Source organism: Leptodactylus fuscus, chromosome 5 (assembly GCF_031893055.1).
Source record: "Leptodactylus fuscus isolate aLepFus1 chromosome 5, aLepFus1.hap2, whole genome shotgun sequence".
NCBI lineage: Eukaryota > Metazoa > Chordata > Amphibia > Anura > Leptodactylidae > Leptodactylus > Leptodactylus fuscus.
Window position 1 is genome coordinate 19,018,123 of NC_134269.1, and position 19,242 is coordinate 19,037,364.

Consider the following 19,242-nt stretch of genomic DNA (forward strand, 5'->3'; position numbering starts at 1 on the left):
GGGTAATAAGAGGATCAGGAGTCGGGTTACTGTAATAAGATGTTACAGAGGTAATAAGAGGATCAGGAGCCAGGTTACTGTAATAAGATGTTACAGGAGGTAATAAGAGGATCAGGAGCCGGGTTACTGTAATAAGATGTTACAGGGGTAATAAGAGGATCAGGAGCCGGGTTACTGTAATAAGATGTTACAGGGGTAATAAGAGGATCAGGAGTCGGGTTACTGTAATAAGATGTTACAGAGGTAATAAGAGGATCAGGAGCCGGGTTACTGTAATAAGATGTTACAGGAGGTAATAAGAGGATCAGGAGCCGGGTTATTGTAATAAGATGTTACAGGGTAATAAGAGGATCAGGAGCCGGGTTACTGTAATACAATGTTACAGGGGTAATAAGAGGATCAGGAGCCGGGTTACTGTAATAAGATGTTACAGAGTAATAAGAGGATCAGGAGCCGGGTTACTGTAATAAGATGTTACAGGGTAATAAGAGAATCGGGAGCCGGGTTACTGTAATAAGATGTTACAGGGGTAATAAGAGGATCAGGAGCCGGGTTACTGTAATAAGATGTTACAGGGGTAATAAGAGGATCAGGAGCCGGGTTACTATAATAAAATGTTACAGGGGTAATAAGAGGATCAGGAGCCGGGTTACTGTAATAAGATGTTACAGGGTAATAAGAGGATCAGGAGCCGGGTTACTTTAATAAGATGTTACAGGGGTAATAAGAGGATCAGGAGTCGGGTTACTGTAATAAGATGTTACAGGGTAATAAGAGGATCAGGAGCCGGGTTACTGTAATAAGATGTTACAGGGGTAATAAGAGGAACAGGAGCCGGGTTACTGTAATAAGATGTTACAGGAGGTAATAAGAGGATCAGGAGTCGGGTTACTGTAATAAGATGTTACAGGAGGTAATAAGAGGATCAGGAGCCGGGTTACTGTAATAAGATGTTACAGGGTAATAAGAGGATCAGGAGCCGGGTTACTGTAATAAGATGTTACAGGGTAATAAGAGGATAAGGAGCCGGGTTACTGTAATAAGATGTTACAGGGTAATAAGAGGATCAGGAGCCGGGTTACTGTAATAAGATGTTACAGGAGGTAATAAGAGGATCAGGAGCCGGGTTACTGTAATAAGATGTTACAGGGTAATAAGAGGATAAGGAGCCGGGTTACTGTAATAAGATGTTACAGGGTAATAAGAGGATCAGGAGCCGGTTACTGTAATAAGATGTTACAGGGGGTAATAAGAGGATCAGGAGCCGGGTTACTGTAATAAGATGTTACACTGGGGTAATAAGAGGATCAGGAGCCGGGTTACTGTAATAAGATGTTACAGGGTAATAAGAGGATAAGGAGCCGGGTTACTGTAATAAGATGTTACAGTGGTAATAAGAGGATCAGGAGCCGGGTTACTGTAATAAGATGTTACAGTGGTAATAAGAGGATCAGGAGCCGGGTTACTGTAATAAGATGTTACAGGGTAATAAGAGGATCAGGAGCCGGGTTACTGTAATAAGATGTTACAGCGTAATAAGAGGATCAGGAGCCGGGTTACTGTAATAAGGTATTACAGGGTAGGTATGCGTTAATCAGCTTGCACGCTAGGTGACTGGATGACCTAAAGTAGCTTTCCATATTTGCAAGTCTGATTTTAGTTGCAACTTCCTGTTCCCAGTTACGTAACAGATGGAATCTATAAATCACAAACTTCTGCTTTATAATGCCATTGAATATCTCAGTGAATAATAAATATATTGTTGGAAAGTTCATCCAAAGAAGGGCCTAGGTATTGATAAAGCAAAGGCGACATAATATCAAACGAGCACCTTTACTGCCAAGCAAGCAGTATGGAAGTATCTCAGACTTGCTTTAGACTTGACCTCTGCTGTAGTCTTCGCTGCTAGTCTCTGTATGCAGTCATTGCAGAGTCTGGTGACGGCCATGTCACGTACATTACTGTATATACTCTGTCCTGCTTCCCTCTGACTGCCATTGTAATAAATTAGTTATAAGAGGAGAATACGTCAAGCGATATGTAGTGGAAAAGTCGAAAACATAGGGACACGTGGTACACTGGACCTCCGTGGCGATTAAAGCAGAGAAAAAGACAGCTTTTTTAGAGAATTTTTATTTATTTGTTATAGGGAAAACATAAGAGGTCACATTTCAGCGTCGCTCCCGTCTCTGGATAACGTCAGAAAACTGCTGTTCCCACAACACTTCTGATCTTGGCAGCGTCATGAGAAGTCAGAGCCTGATCCTGTGCCCCTGTCTGTGCCACTTACAGAGAGGGAAGGGGGGTAAAATGTGGGGAGGGGGGACTGACAGAAACCACTCAGTGCTCACAAAGGATATGGTTAAGTGTCTGAACTGGATACAGCAGCAGTATCTGAGGATAGAGCTATAAAACAGAATAGGTAGCTATGAAGGACAGGTAGATGAGCACAGAGCAATGAAGGACAGGTAGATGAATGTAGAACTATGAAGGACAGGTAGATGAATGTAGATCTATGAAGGACAGGTAGATGAGCACAGAACTATGAAGGACAGGTAGATGAGCACAGAACTATGAAGGACAGGTAGATGAATGTAGAACTATGAAGGACAGGTAGATGAATGTAGATCTATGAAGGACAGGTAGATGAGCACAGAACTATGAAGGACAGGAAGATGAGCACAGAACTATGAAGGACAGGTAGATGAGCGTAGAACTATGAAGAAGGACAGGTAGTTGAGCACAGAACTATGCAGGACAGGTAGATGAGCGTAGAACTATGAAGGACAGGTAGATGAGCACATAACTATGAAGGATAGGTAGATGAGCACAGAACTATGAAGAAGGACAGGTAGATGAGCACATAACTATGAAGGATAGGTAGATGAGCACAGAACTATGAAGGACAGGTAGATGAGCACAGAGCACTGAAGGACAGGTAGATGAATGTAGAACTATGAAGAAGGACAGGTAGATGAGCACAGAACTATGAAGGACAGGTAGATGAGCGTAGAACTATGAAGAAGGACAGGTAGATGAGCATATAACTATGAAGGATAGGTAGATGAGCACAGAACTATGAAGGACAGGTAGATGAGCACAGAATAATGAGGGACAGGTAGATGAATGTAGAACTATGAAGAAGGACGGGTAGATGAGCACAGAACTATGAAGGACAGGTAGATGAGCACAGAACTATGAAGGACAGGTAGATGAGCACAGAACTATGAAGGACAGGTAGATGAGCACAGAACTATGAAGGACAGGTAGATGAGCACAGAGCAATGAAGGAGAGCACTGATCTATGATGCAGGGCAAGTAGCAGAGCACAGAACCATGATACAAGACATGTAGCAGAGCACAGAACTGATCAAGTAGATTAGCATAAAAGTATGAAGCAGGACAAGTACAGATCAGTACAGGTAGATAGTTTTAGAAGTATGTAGTTACGCTGCTGAACGCTGATCTATGACAAAGGTCAAGTAGCTGAGCACTGATCTATGAAGTAGGTCAAGTAGATGAATGTAGAACTACAGAGCAGGTCAGGTTGTTGAGTGTAGAACAATATCAGGTGTAACTCTAACAGGACAGGCGGGTGACCAACATCCCTCACTATTTCCCCTTTTTCTTCTTGGGACGGGACTTTCTCTTGGTCTTAGACTCTATGATTTGTTGAGACTGTTTCTTTAGGCTGGCTCGTGTCACCACGTCACCTTCATCCTCCCCACTGTCCTCGTCATCTGTAGAAGACATATGATAATAAGCAGTGCGCCTCTGCACTAGAAATTTTCATATACCCAGACCGGGAAATTTCCACTTACCATCAAAAGTATCCTGCTTGGCTGGTGAGGGCAACGAAATGCGGACATTAAATGCTGGAAGTTTGCTCTCAATAGAAGCCTGGAACTGGAGACAAGAACATATTGCATTATTCCCCAAATATACAGCAAAGATGCCACAACCTCATCAACTGCAACAGATATAAGCTGCAATACCAGCACCCAGCAAGAACGGTCCAAGGATCCTATGAATTAGAACGTACCTCTTCTTCCTCCATCTGTCTTAAGATCTCTTCAATGTTCTGTCCATCTAACTCCTCCAGCAGTTTCTGCAGCTTCTGATCTGTGATGTCCAGGAGATCCAAGACATATTCATCTGACTGAGAAGACACATCCTTAGCGGGAAAATGGCTTCTGGGCTGATAAGAGAGAGAATAGCTGTAACTCTATATCAAATGAATCAGCCTTCCCTCCCCATGTAGTATATACTCACCACCTTGATATGCTGCACTTTGGTAGCCAGGTGATCCACTCCAGATTTTGCAGCCACCAAGATTTTGGTCATTTTCTCAAGCTCCTCCTTATATTTGTTGCGTCTCTTCTCTTCCTTCTGTAGATGAGCTTGAAGCTCTTCCAAAATCTGTTGACCGCTGTGTTTGTGGATGAGGGGACAGAACTAGTAAGGCATTGTGTATGGTGTGGACATCTCTAGTTACTCTATGTAACTTTATATATCTAAAGCAATATAGGAGTACAGTATACAGTAATGGCGGTCATCACGGCAACAGGGGAGGTAGATCAAGAGCCCAGACAAATAAGGAGCCCATGCTGCTTGAGAAGAAATAAGATAGTCCTCATCAGATATCAATGAGTGTATGCAATAGGTTACAACATGGACGCTGGTGGATATAATATGCATGACCGGCAGTGTCGGGGAAGGGGACTGACAACTACTACACGATAACTGGATTTTTTGCCACATGCCAGAAGCCAGATAAGTGGTTGTAGTCAGTCGCCTATTGATAGAAGGGTCCTTGGAGAAGTCAATCACACCGGGCCTGACGTCTACAACCCAGCAGCAATCCTCTGGTGGAAGCTTTTGCAAGGGAAATGTGAATCACCCATTGAAGTGCACCAATATGTTAGTAATCCAGGGCCAGAGGTTGTCTCTGTATTTCACTGACCTCAAGAGGGGTTATAGTGAAGGGTTATTCCTATCAGATAATGTGTCAAACCAAGATACCCCACGGGTCGTATACGCAGCACTAAAGCGCTGCCTGAACACATTGCAGTTTTCCTCTGAGGACTTTCTCTTAACATTATATCTACGGGAAAGCCGCCGGTGTTTCTGTAGATGTAGTTGACACGCTGTGATCTTTTCCGCAAAGTGGGGATGGGAATCGCATGAATCTCATCCACTATGCCTGCACTGCACATGGGGCCCCGGCCTAAATATCAGAGGACCATAATTCCTTAGGATTTTTAACATAGCCCTTCAATTACCTTTATTGCACATGAGAAACTCGAGCAAAAACGCAATGAAAAACTCAACAGAAAACTCATATGAATTTCTGCAGCACAAAACTGAAAAATGTGATGAAAAACACATGTACATACGCGTTTTTTTCCGCGACAGAAAACGCAATGTTTTCTCTGCGTTTTTTTGCACTGCACTTTTTTGCTACATTTCCACCCAGTGGGGCCTTAGCCTAAACCATATAACATTCATGTCTTGTGTGTAGGTACCTGGACAGCTTGGCCTCCCCTGAATACTTCAGCTCCTGGAAGACATCCTGAAGTCTTTCCTTTTCCTCCTTCAGCCTCACCAGAGTCCTCTCATTCTCAGTCTTCAGCTCCTCCAAGTGTTTGTGCGTCACTCCCTGGGCGATGAAGCGTCTCACCACTTCCTGATCAATGAAACATACAGGGAAGAACTGGTTAATTTATTTATCATAACGCTCATTAATGTACATAGGTGGTGAGTTGTGCAGCCGCTCCTCTCCCCTGCCTCGGTAATGTAGTAATATGTGGTGCCCATTGATATGGTCGGGTTGAGCATGCCAGAACAGAGAATGGCACAATCGGTTTAGATGTCTACATGGCAACCTCAGACCATTTCGGGCCATCCATAGCCAGTGCACTGCTCCCCCGAGACCTCTCACCTGTGTATCTGTCACCCCTGTGGCCTCTTTTATCCTCTGAAAAGCTTCCTGATAGGTTTGGATCGCCTTCTCCTCCTCTTGTACATTAGATACCAGTTGAATGTCTGTAGGAGCATCTTCTCCGGGTAAGGTCACACGCTGAGCCTGAAGGGTCAAACATGGAGACACTGTTAGATTTCCTATGCTGAGGATGCGATGACATTTATAGATGTTTCATTCACTCAGTTACTAAATGCATTAGGGCTCGTTCACACGGGGCAAGAGGGGGCGGATTCTGATGCCGAATCCACCTCAGAATCCGCCCCCTCACAATGAAGGTCTATGCAGACCGCTAGCTTCTTTTTTTCCATGAGCACTATGTTCCGGCCCACGGAAAAAAGAAGCAAGCTGTCCTTTCTTCAGGCGGATTACGCAGCTCGTTCGCCTCGTGACAGCACGATCCGGACTAGGCCCATTCTTTCGGCAGGCGCATTTTGGTCCTATTCTGACGCGGCTTCCCGCATCAAAATCAGGAGCAAAATACGCGTTCCCGTTCCCATGTGAACTAGCCCTTAGACTGCTGGTGGACCCAGAGAAATCTATGGGTAGAATTCGATCTATGAAGGATGCTGCTTGAATATACAGATGTATCCCTACTTTCTTATTACATCCTGCTGCTCTTCCCATCCAGCTCTGCTACACCAGTGCTCCACTCCTCTCTATCTGAGGTCCAGCGCTGCGACACCTGTGGTCTCTGCTACATCGATATCCCAACTATGCTTTATTTGTGGATCACTACTGCTATATCAGCGGTCCATTTGCATTATTGCTGCACAGCCACTCCTCTGCTCCATCACTCCAACCACAGCTCTCTTTCACTGCCGATGGACCAGAGGATTGCTTCATTGTTCCATAGTCACAGCTCTGCCTCATCTCTCCTTGCTTCATCGGTTCACGATCAGAGCTCTGCTTCATCAGGCTCAGCAAACCAGCACTACAACACCACCACTGTCTGTCCATGTCCCGTAAGGCTTCACCACAAAAACGTAGCAGATCCACCACACCAAGGGTGAACATTGACCTACTGAATATAATAATTTTACAGTACGGTATTATAGTATAGTGGCTGAGCTTAGATCTTCGGCTGTATTGGCAGCATTACTTGTTCACCAGTGGTTCCGGGATTGGCCAATGTCTAATAACAGGTCCCAAATGGCTACCTACCCTTCTTTCTGCCCGCTCGGCATACATGCGTCTCTCCTCAGCCTGACGCTTGTACTCCTGAAGGATCCGCTCCCTCTCTCTGCGCTCTCGGTGGAAGTCTTCCTCCTGACTCTGAAGTTCTGCCTGTAATGAAGGACAATGGAGATCAATGTAGCCACAGACGCGAATGTTTGAGATAACCATCCAAGGGTCAGCTATTGGAGGTCCCTAAATATTGGGCACAACCATACAGGTATTACCAGGATATTTCCTTTAGATACCTCCAACAGCGGCTGCCCTGTGTATAAGTATATAGATATAAGTGTTATGTCACCGCTCACACACCCGGGCCATATCCCGTGACATCACCGCATCCTTGTTCATGGTCTGAAGTTCCTTCAATTCATTCCTCTGGCGGAGGATCTCGGCCTCTAGTAGATCCAGCTGTGACTGAAACGTCAGGCTTTCTTCCTACAACAATAGTGACAATGACGGTAAAACTCCGGAGCCGCAGACACAACAAGTGCGAGGAGGGGACATGGTGGAGGTCTACAGCACCTGCATATGGTCCTTCAGCTTCTGGTACACGCTGTAGATGTGCTCCGATTCCTGTAATTTCAGCTGTGCCTTTTCCAGACGATTTTCCAATAGGCGCAGAGTCTGTGGGAGACAAAGGGCGTGTCAGTAAGGGGTTAATAGCCGGGTGCTGGAGGTAGAGCAGAATGGGATGAGGACAGGGAAGAGGAACTGGGTGTTGTGTCACAAAATACACCGACCAGTCAGAACATCGTAATATTGTGCCGCCATGGTGGCCGGGACACCTCCAGACCTACTGAGGTGTCCTATGGTATCGGGCCCCAAGATGAAGCAGCAGATCCTATAGATCCTCCATGGCACACAGAAATCATCAGAGCAGTATGATCATGGGCTTACTACAGGGTCAGCATGGACAATCTGTCTAGTTTGTGAATATACAGCCCCATTCACAGTAAAGAGGGACGCACTGTGTGTACAGGGTGATCCAAAGATATGGAGATAAAAGGGTAGTCCAAAGGTACGGAGCCACCTGAAGAAATGGAAAGTGGTGGTTGGGAATGTCATCCTGCGGGTGGCATGTGTCTACGGTTATGTTTGTACCTCCATCTGATACATATATCACACGTATTCATGATATTCAGGTGTCTCCATACCTTTGGACCACCCTGGTGTCTCCATACTTTGGACCACCCTGGTGTCTCCATACTTTGGTCCACCCTGGTGTCTCCATACTTTGGACCACCCTGGTGTCTCCATACCTTTGGACCACCCTGGTGTCTCCATACCTTTGGTCCACCCTGGTGTCTCCATACCTTTGGTCCACCCTGGTGTCTCCATACCTTTGGTCCACCCTGGTGTCTCCATACCTTTGGTCCACCCTGGTGTCTCCATACCTTTGGTCCACCCTGGTGTCTCCATACCTTTGGTCCACCCTGGTGTCTCCATACCTTTGGTCCACCCTGGTGTCTCCATACTTTGGACCACCCTGGTGTCTCCATACTTTGGTCCACCCTGGTGTCTCCATACTTTGGTCCACCCTGGTGTCTCCATACTTTGGTCCACCCTGGTGTCTCCATACTTTGGTCCACCCTGGTGTCTCCATACTTTGGACCACCCTGGTGTCTCCATACTTTGGTCCACCCTGGTGTCTCCATACTTTGGACCACCCTGGTGTCTCCATACTTTGGTCCACCCTGGTGTCTCCATACTTTGGACCACCCTGGTGTCTCCATACCTTTGGACCACCCTGGTGTCTCCATACCTTTGGTCCACCCTGGTGTCTCCATACCTTTGGTCCACCCTGGTGTCTCCATACCTTTGGTCCACCCTGGTGTCTCCATACCTTTGGTCCACCCTGGTGTCTCCATACCTTTGGTCCACCCTGGTGTCTCCATACCTTTGGTCCACCCTGGTGTCTCCATACCTTTGGTCCACCCTGGTGTCTCCATACCTTTGGTCCACCCTGGTGTCTCCATACTTTGGACCACCCTGGTGTCTCCATACTTTGGTCCACCCTGGTGTCTCCATACTTTGGTCCACCCTGGTGTCTCCATACTTTGGTCCACCCTGGTGTCTCCATACTTTGGTCCACCCTGGTGTCTCCATACTTTGGTCCACCCTGGTGTCTCCATACTTTGGACCACCCTGGTGTCTCCATACTTTGGTCCACCCTGGTGTCTCCATACTTTGGACCACCCTGGTGTCTCCATACCTTTGGACCACCCTGGTGTCTCCATACCTTTGGTCCACCCTGGTGTCTCCATACCTTTGGTCCACCCTGGTGTCTCCATACCTTTGGTCCACCCTGGTGTCTCCATACCTTTGGTCCACCCTGGTGTCTCCATACCTTTGGTCCACCCTGGTGTCTCCATACCTTTGGTCCACCCTGGTGTCTCCATACTTTGGACCACCTTGCCCTGACACTTTCCTACATTACCTATTCTGTAGGATCGGACCAGATAAATGTACATCAATAATCCTTAGGACTGCTTGTCCTTCCTTGGTGCACTTTTAGTACTCATCACTGCATCTTGGGTAAACCCACAAGAGCTGGCATTTTGGAGATGCTGTGGCTCACTCATCTAGACATGCCATTTGGCCCTTCTCATAGTTGCTCAGACTGTGTTCACATGGAGGAATATGCTGCGGATTTGGGGGTGGATTTCATCCCCGATTCCGGAGTATGCCTCCCATTGTTTTCAATGGGAGATAGAGATTGCAGCAGCACGCGGAAAAAAGAAGCGTCCTGCTCCATCTTGCCGCAGGGTCCGCGGCTCGAGACTCCCTCCTGGGATGCCACGACAGAATGCTGATGCCCTGCACTGGCATCCCGTCTCAACTAGAGTGTGGCGAAAATGCCGGTGGCGGGGGCCACACGGTGGCTCAGTGGTTAGCACTGCAGCCCTGGAGTCCTGGTGTTCAAATCCCGCCAAGGGCATAAAACCATCTGCAAGGAGTTGGTATGTTCTCCCCGTGTTTGCATGGATTTCCATCCCATATTCAAAAAAAAAAAAAAGACATACTGATAGGGAAAAATGTACATTGTGAGCTCTATGTGGGGCTCACAATCTACATTAAAAAAAAGAAAGAAAAAAAAGAAAATGCCAGTGGCGGAAAATGAAGAGGAATTCCTGTTCATTTTCCGCTGTGTGAACATACCCTTACACTTTCCCATTATTCCAACAAAACAAGTCAAATAACACAGAATAAAGTGCACATAGCGCCCCCTATAGAGGAGTGGACAGTGAGGAAAATAGTCGCTATCTTAGATATCAAAATCACAAGAGAGACGTGAACAGGATTTTTGTACAGAGGATAAATCTTTAACCTGCTGAGGAGTTTCCTCCTGTTCTGTGACTTCATTCTGTGGATGAAACAAGTAAAAGATGAAGAGACAGAATATCCTGTACGACCGCACAATCTGCCCCATACATTATATGTCAGTATACGGACTATCAGGGCTATTATGTTGCAGACTGCATGTCCCCCCGCAAGCAAAATAGCTGCCCATACCACTACCAACATGGCGGTCACCCAATCTGCAATTGAAGCGGATACTGGTAGAGCTGGGTACATCAGTATAATGAGAGGTGTCATGGCAGCCATGTTGATTGTCACCCAGCTTTCCCAGAAGGCTTTATAGAATCGATAGAGACTTATAGATTCTATTATTTAGAAATGCTATGGACATGTGACAGTGCCCACTGGGTTCCTGTATGCCATTTCTGCCATCTTGCCCAGTCAGTTGGCTGGACGCTTTGTATAACTAACCATATGACTGTCCTGCCCACAGGTTGACCCTATGGAAATACAACTGGTAGACAGTTACCTGTGCCTCCTGTGCTGCTCTGTCATCTTTTTCAGTCTTTTCCTGCTCCCCAGCAGCGATCTGCTTGTACACCATCTGCAGTTCCTCCAGGCGTTTCCTCCGCACCTCTGTCTGGTGATGTAAGGCATTGAGCCGCTTGATCTTGTCACAAAGCTTCTGGTCCATTAGCTGGACGGCAACCTGAGAAAGACAATGAGTAAATGATCACATCCCTTACATGTCCTCAGTGCATTCTCTTCTCAGGACTCCATATCCTGCTTTATCTTTCACTATAAGATGGGGTTGCTTTTCTTGTCATGGCAGATCTCATAGCAATGCTCGTTGTATACAGTGATTGGGGAGACAGGGATGATAATACACAGTACCTGCCTGTTCTCATGCAGGTCTGGCTCCTGTTACAACCACTAACCTATTCCTGCGACTGTACAATCTAATGCAGCTGCGTAACTCTGCAAAGACATATATATACACACACACGCACACACATATATATATGTCATTGCAACGTTTGCAGCGCCCTATTTGGATGCATATAGTCAAGGGGCGGTTCGAAACCAGCTCAATAAACAGACCATGATGTGAACACATAAACACTTACCTGTCCGCTTTTGCTCCTCATCGCCGCCCTCTCCACCACGTTACTTTGAAACGCCTCCTTGATCACCTTCTCATCACCCTGAGGAAGACGCAACGAGGACATGGATGAGTACTGAGACAGTGCCGAGAACGTCCTGGGCCTTGAATCGGGACTAGTGACATCACCATGAGCACTCGGAAACATTGCCATGCTAGTAATGAATAGGGGCTGAACATGCTGCTACTACCTAAAAGGAGGTGACCACATTGGATCTCCATCATCTTGAGAAGACCAATGGTGATCACCAGTAGCACTACTAGCATCGGCCATTTTCTCTGGCCAGTGTGCCAGTTCTCCAGGTGATCACTATGTTTACATTGTATACATGTCAGTATTTGGGGCAGGGGTAATACAGTTCCAGGTCCTATAGAGCTATACTGAGGAGGATGTCATCTGTTCGGATCTACTCCCTGGACCTTACCGCAAGGGCATCAGCCAACTTCTTATGCAGCTTCTTGTTCTCCTGCCGCAGGAACTGAATGGTCTCCCAGTTCTTCTGGATGGTGGAGGTGGCGCTCTCCTGGTAAGCCTTGTGGTCGCCATCTGTCAGGAATATGCAACAATGAGATTGCAACGACTACTACTATGCCATTACTGATGGCCATTGGGTGCACACTGCTCCCTTACGTGTGGACTACAGAACGTCTTATCACTGGCCCTCCATCTTACCCAGCAGCTGGATTTTCTTCTGTAACTCTGTGATCTGCTCATGAATGGGAGGTTTCACCCCGGAAAGCGTGGCGGTGCTGGGCATGGCTGCCTGCAAGGGTGCAAATAGAAAGGGTTGGTTCACACTGGCCTCAGCAATGGAGGAGTAGCGATTTCTAGTGGTAGAAGTTTGGCTTGGCGTCTGAATTTCAGGGATAGTCTGGTTTGGCGGATAGTAGGAATAGGGTCTGGGGCTTGTATATAAAGGGGGAGTCTGGTTTAGGGTCTCTATAAAGGGTGTAGTCAGTATGAAGGGACAATCTGTTCTAGGGTCTGTACTCCAGGGATAGTCTAATCTGGTGCTCTGTATTTTGGGGATGGCTTGAGTTCTCTATTTCCGGGTATTCTTGCCTGGGGTCTGTACTTCGGGATAGTCTGGACTGGGATCTCTATTTTGGGCTGGTCTTGCCTGGGGTCTGTATTTTGGGGACATTCTGGTCTGGGGTCTGTATTTTGGGGACATTCTGGACTGGGGGCTGTATTTTGGGACAGTCTGGACTGGGGTCTGTATTTTGGGACAGTCTGGACTGGGGTCTGTATTTTGAGGACAGTCTGGACTATGGGCTGTATTTTGGGGACAGTCTGGACTGGGATCTGTATTTCAGAATAGTCTGGACTGGGGTCTGTATTTTGGGACAGTCTGGACTGGGGGCTGTATTTTGGGACAGTCTGGACTGGGGGCTGTATTTTGGGACAGTCTGGACTATGGGCTGTATTTTGGGACAGTCTGGACTGGGGTCTGTATTTTGGGACAGTCTGGACTGGGGGCTGTATTTCAGAATAGTCTGGACTGGGGGCTGTATTTTGGGACAGTCTGGACTGGGGGCTGTATTTCAGAATAGTCTGGACTGGGGTCTGTATTTTGGGACAGTCTGGACTGGGGGCTGTATTTCAGAATAGTCTGGACTGGGGGCTGTATTTTGGGCATAGAATGGACTGGGGTCTTTTTTTTCAGGAATAGTCTTGCCTGGGGTCTATATTTCGGGGACAGTCCGGCCTGGGGTCTATATTTCGGGGACAGTCCGGCCTGGGGTCTATATTTCGGGGTGGTCCGGCCTGGGGTCTGTACTTCATTGATGACCTTACTGTGGTCTCATAAGCCATCACTACTGAGTCCGCGCTGTCACGGTCTTAGTCGCGCTGATCGGTGACATCCCTGTAACTCTCAGTCCTTCCCATAGACAGATAATGGCGGACACTCAGACCTACGTCTTGTAGCGCCATTTTATCTACAAATATTACCCTGCTATCTCAGACATTGGGGTGCAGATAATTTAACCCTCACACTGCTGTGTCTTTATCAGACTTCTATGAGGAAAACACAACCGCAATAGGTCAGCGATTTATTTCTGACGCTTTTCGTTTCGATAACGCTTCAATTTTTTTCAGTAATTTCCCGCAGATACGGCGCAAATCCAGCATCTAACCCCTGCATGTATACCTGACATCCCAGTATATATACCCCTCCTGACAGTCAGCCATGTATATACATGTATACCTGACACCCCAGTATATATACCCCTCCTGACAGCCAGCCATGTATATACATGTATACCTGACACCCCAGCATATATACCCCTCCTGACAGACAGCCATGTATATACATGTATACCTGACACCCCAGTATATATACCCCTCCTGACAGACAGCCATGTATATACATGTATACCTGACACCCCAGTATATATACCCCTCCTGACAGCCAGCCATGTATATACATGTATACCTGACACCCCAGTATATATACCCCTCCTGACAGACAGCCATGTATATACATGTATACCTGACACCCCAGCATATATACCCCTCCTGACAGCCAGCCATGTGTATACATGTATACCTGACACCCCAGTATATATACCCCTCCTGACAGCCAGCCATGTATATACATGTATACCTGACATCCCAGTATATATACCCCTCCTGACAGACAGACATGTATATACATGTATACCTGACATCCCAGTATATATACCCCTCCTGACAGACAGCCATGTATATACATGTATACCTGACACCCCAGCATATATACCCCTCCTGACAGCCAGCCATGTGTATACATGTATACCTGACACCCCAGTATATATACCCCTCCTGACAGCCAGCCATGTATATACATGTATACCTGACACCCCAGTATATATACCCCTCCTGACAGTCAGCCATGTATATACATGTATACCTGACATCCCAGTATATATACCCCTCCTGACAGCCAGCCATGTATATACATGTATACCTGACACCCCAGTATATATACCCCTCCTGACAGCCAGCCATGTATATACATGTATACCTGACACCCCAGCATATATACCCCTCCTGACAGACAGTCATGTATATACATGTATACCTGACACCCCAGTATATATACCCCTCCTGACAGACAGCCATGTATATACATGTATACCTGACACCCCAGTATATATACCCCTCCTGACAGCCAGCCATGTATATACATGTATACCTGACACCCCAGTATATATACCCCTCCTGACAGACAGCCATGTATATACATGTATACCTGACACCCCAGTATATATACCCCTCCTGACAGACAGCCATGTATATACATGTATACCTGACACCCCAGTATATATACCCCTCCTGACAGACAGCCATGTATATACATGTATACCTGACACCCCAGTATATATACCCCTCCTGACAGACAGCCATGTATATACATGTATACCTGACACCCCAGTATATATACCCCTCCTGACAGACAGCCATGTATATACATGTATACCTGACACCCCAGTATATATACCCCTCCTGACAGACAGCCATGTATATACATGTATACCTGACATCCCAGTATATATACCCCTCCTGACAGTCAGCCATGTATATACATGTATACCTGACACCCCAGTATATATACCCCTCCTGACAGCCATGTATATACATGTATACCTGACATCCCAGTATATATACCCCTCCTGACAGACAGCCATGTATATACATGTATACCTGACATCCCAGTATATATACCCCTCCTGACAGCCAGCCATGTATATACATGTATACCTGACACCCCAGTATATATACCCCTCCTGACAGCCATGTATATACATGTATACCTGACACCCCAGTATATATACCCCTCCTGACAGACAGCCATGTATATACATGTATACCTGACATCCCAGTATATATACCCCTCCTGACAGCCAGCCATGTATATACATGTATACCTGACACCCCAGTATATATACCCCTCCTGACAGCCAGCCATGTATATACATGTATACCTGACACCCCAGCATATATACCCCTCCTGACAGACAGCCATGTATATACATGTATACCTGACACCCCAGTATATATACCCCTCCTGACAGACAGCCATGTATATACATGTATACCTGACACCCCAGTATATATACCCCTCCTGACAGCCAGCCATGTGTATACATGTATACCTGACACCCCAGTATATATACCCCTCCTGACAGCCATGTATACACATGTATACCTGACACCCCAGTATATATACCCCTCCTGACAGCCAGCCATGTGTATACATGTATACCTGACACCCCAGTATATATACCCCTCCTGACAGCCATGTATACACATGTATACCTGACACCCCAGTATATATACCCCTCCTGACAGCCAGCCATGTATATACATGTATACCTGACACCCCAGTATATATACCCCTCCTGACAGCCTTGTATATACATGTATACCTGACATCCCAGTATATATACCCCTCCTGACAGACAGCCATGTATATACATGTATACCTGACATCCCAGTATATATACCCCTCCTGACAGCCAGCCATGTATATACATGTATACCTGACACCCCAGTATATATACCCCTCCTGACAGACAGCCATGTATATACATGTATACCTGACACCCCAGTATATATACCCCTCCTGACAGCCAGCCATGTGTATACATGTATACCTGACACCCCAGTATATATACCCCTCCTGACAGCCATGTATACACATGTATACCTGACACCCCAGTATATATACCCCTCCTGACAGCCAGCCATGTGTATACATGTATACCTGACACCCCAGTATATATACCCCTCCTGACAGCCATGTATACACATGTATACCTGACACCCCAGTATATATACCCCTCCTGACAGACAGCCATGTATATACATGTATACCTGACATCCCAGTATATATACCCCTCCTGACAGCCAGCCATGTGTATACATGTATACCTGACACCCCAGTATATATACCCCTCCTGACAGACAGCCATGTATATACATGTATACCTGACATCCCAGTATATATACCCCTCCTGACAGCCATGTATATACATGTATACCTGACACCCCAGTATATATACCCCTCCTGACAGACAGCCATGTATATACATGTATACCTGACACCCCAGTATATATACCCCTCCTGACAGCCAGCCATGTATATACATGTATACCTGACACCCCAGTATATATACCCCTCCTGACAGCCAGCCATGTGTATACATGTATACCTGACACCCCAGTATATATACCCCTCCTGACAGACAGCCATGTATATACATGTATACCTGACACCCCAGTATATATACCCCTCCTGACAGCCAGCCATGTATACACATGTATACCTGACACCCCAGTATATATACCCCTCCTGACAGACAGCCATGTATATACATGTATACCTGACACCCCAGTATATATACCCCTCCTGACAGCCATGTATATACATGTATACCTGACACCCCAGTATATATACCCCTCCTGACAGACAGCCATGTATATACATGTATACCTGACACCCCAGTATATATACCCCTCCTGACAGCCATGTATATACATGTATAACTGACACCCCAGTATATATACCCCTCCTGACAGCCAGCCATGTGTATACATGTATACCTGACACCCCAGCATATATACCCCTCCTGACAGACAGCCATGTATATACATGTATACCTGACACTCCAGCATATATACCCCTCCTGACAGACAGCCATGTATATACATGTATACCTGACACCCCAGTATATATACCCCTCCTGACAGCCAGCCATGTATATACATGTATACCTGACACCCCAGTATATATACCCCTCCTGACAGACAGCCATGTATATACATGTATACCTGACACCCCAGTATATATACCCCTCCTGACAGCCAGCCATGTATATACATGTATACCTGACATCCCAGTATATATACCCCTCCTGACAGACAGACATGTATATACATGTATACCTGACATCCCAGTATATATACCCCTCCTGACAGACAGCCATGTATATACATGTATACCTGACACCCCAGCATATATACCCCTCCTGACAGCCAGCCATGTGTATACATGTATACCTGACACCCCAGTATATATACCCCTCCTGACAGCCAGCCATGTATATACATGTATACCTGACACCCCAGTATATATACCCCTCCTGACAGCCATGTATACACAGCCCCGGCCGCTCACCTGCTTATGGCTCCAGCACCCTGCTGCTCTGTCCGGCTCCCCAACAACTCTGTTGCCGAGCAACGGTTTCCCTAGTAACGGCTGACTCGCCTTCCCATTGGCTAAGAACTATCCGCCATGTTACTACTCCCACTCCACTTCCTGTGGCGATTACTCGCCCATGTTGCTGCTCTCAAGTCACCTCCATTTTATCTAAGTTTTATAAAAAATGTAATTTACAATAAATATAATAAGAAGACGGCGCCAATTATACACGGAGATTCAAAAATACTCCTGAATGGGAACATTGCCTCAACCAAGATGGCCGCCGGCATCTCCCGGAAATGACGTCGCGCCGAGCGTCTCGTAGTAATTGTAGACGTTACTGGTTTGGGGTGTGTGGAGATGACAGGGGCTTGTTGTCCTGGGGCCCCTGGTGCTGAATAGAGTCCCGGAAGGTTCCCGGGCCAGTGAATGCGGACGGCACTTGTTACCGCTGCCATTGTGTGCGCCTATACTATGTGTTATGCCTCCTCCAGGACGCTGGGTGGCGCTGTAACAGAGCGGTTACATGCAGTAACAGATACTGCAGGAAAGCTGACGCTATAAGGCTATTGAAGCATACTATTGGGGGGGGGGGGGGGCTTCCTTATAAGCCCTCAAACAATCCTGGAAAATGTATGACATAAATAAAGGGGGAAGAGAGAAAAAATTCCAACTGTGCCAGAATCAGAAGAACGGGGTGTCTATTAAATGGTGCAAATAGCTGGACTTGGCGGAGGTGGCGAAGGGTCCTCTTTAAAAGCAGATGGCTTCAACAGTGGCCCCCGATTATCTTTCACTTACCGCCACTGCTAACCACTGATAGACCCGCTCCCCTCCTCCATACTGTACGTGGCCACAAATAGTGTTAAGTAATGTCCAATCGATTTATACAAAGATTGCTGAGAGAGTAGATACACTATAGAAAACATAGAATTACAGCTGTAAGGACTGAGGACACATTTTAGGTTCCACGTTCACACAATGACTTAAAGAGGACCTTTCATCAGATTGGACACAGGCAGTTCTATATACTGCTGAATTCAGCGCACTGTCAGCTTTCCAGCAGTATATAGAACTGCCTGTGCCCAATCTGATGAAAGGTCCTCTTTAAAGGGGTTTCTCAGAAGGACGTCTATCACTGACTGTAGCAATTTGTTACTAAACATTTCTTTGCGTAGCTTTTAGAAAGGCTATTTCAGACATACCTTTTATTCATCGATTGGCGCTGCTGTTTTTGAATTAGATCACTTTTATTGATATGCTAATTACCCAGCACAGAGCACCAGAAGCCTTTGAGATGTTCCCCGGGAACCACTTGTGTGTCAGGCCTCGTTCACATCTGTATTGGTATTCCGTCCAGGGGAGTCCGTGTGAGAATCCCCCGAATGGAATACCGAACGCAAGTGCAAGCGGTGCGCCAGTGAAAGCACACG

General features: G+C 46.5%; 1 protein-coding gene across 1 annotated transcript; it reads right to left on the reverse strand.

Annotated features, from left to right (window-relative positions):
* Positions 1 to 2,169: 2,169 nt before the first annotated feature.
* Positions 2,170 to 17,876, reverse strand: ODAD3 (outer dynein arm docking complex subunit 3). Its single transcript, XM_075276058.1, has 15 exons — positions 17,786 to 17,876; positions 12,295 to 12,385; positions 12,047 to 12,168; positions 11,587 to 11,664; positions 10,989 to 11,168; positions 10,488 to 10,523; positions 7,682 to 7,783; positions 7,469 to 7,594; positions 7,145 to 7,267; positions 5,942 to 6,085; positions 5,526 to 5,686; positions 4,273 to 4,429; positions 4,043 to 4,198; positions 3,822 to 3,906; positions 2,170 to 3,740 (listed from the first exon to the last, which is right to left on the reverse strand). Exons 2-15 carry the CDS (start codon positions 12,377 to 12,379, stop codon positions 3,613 to 3,615), a joined length of 1,683 nt encoding a protein of 560 aa, XP_075132159.1. The 5' UTR covers positions 12,380 to 12,385; positions 17,786 to 17,876; the 3' UTR covers positions 2,170 to 3,612.
* Positions 17,877 to 19,242: the final 1,366 nt, after the last annotated feature.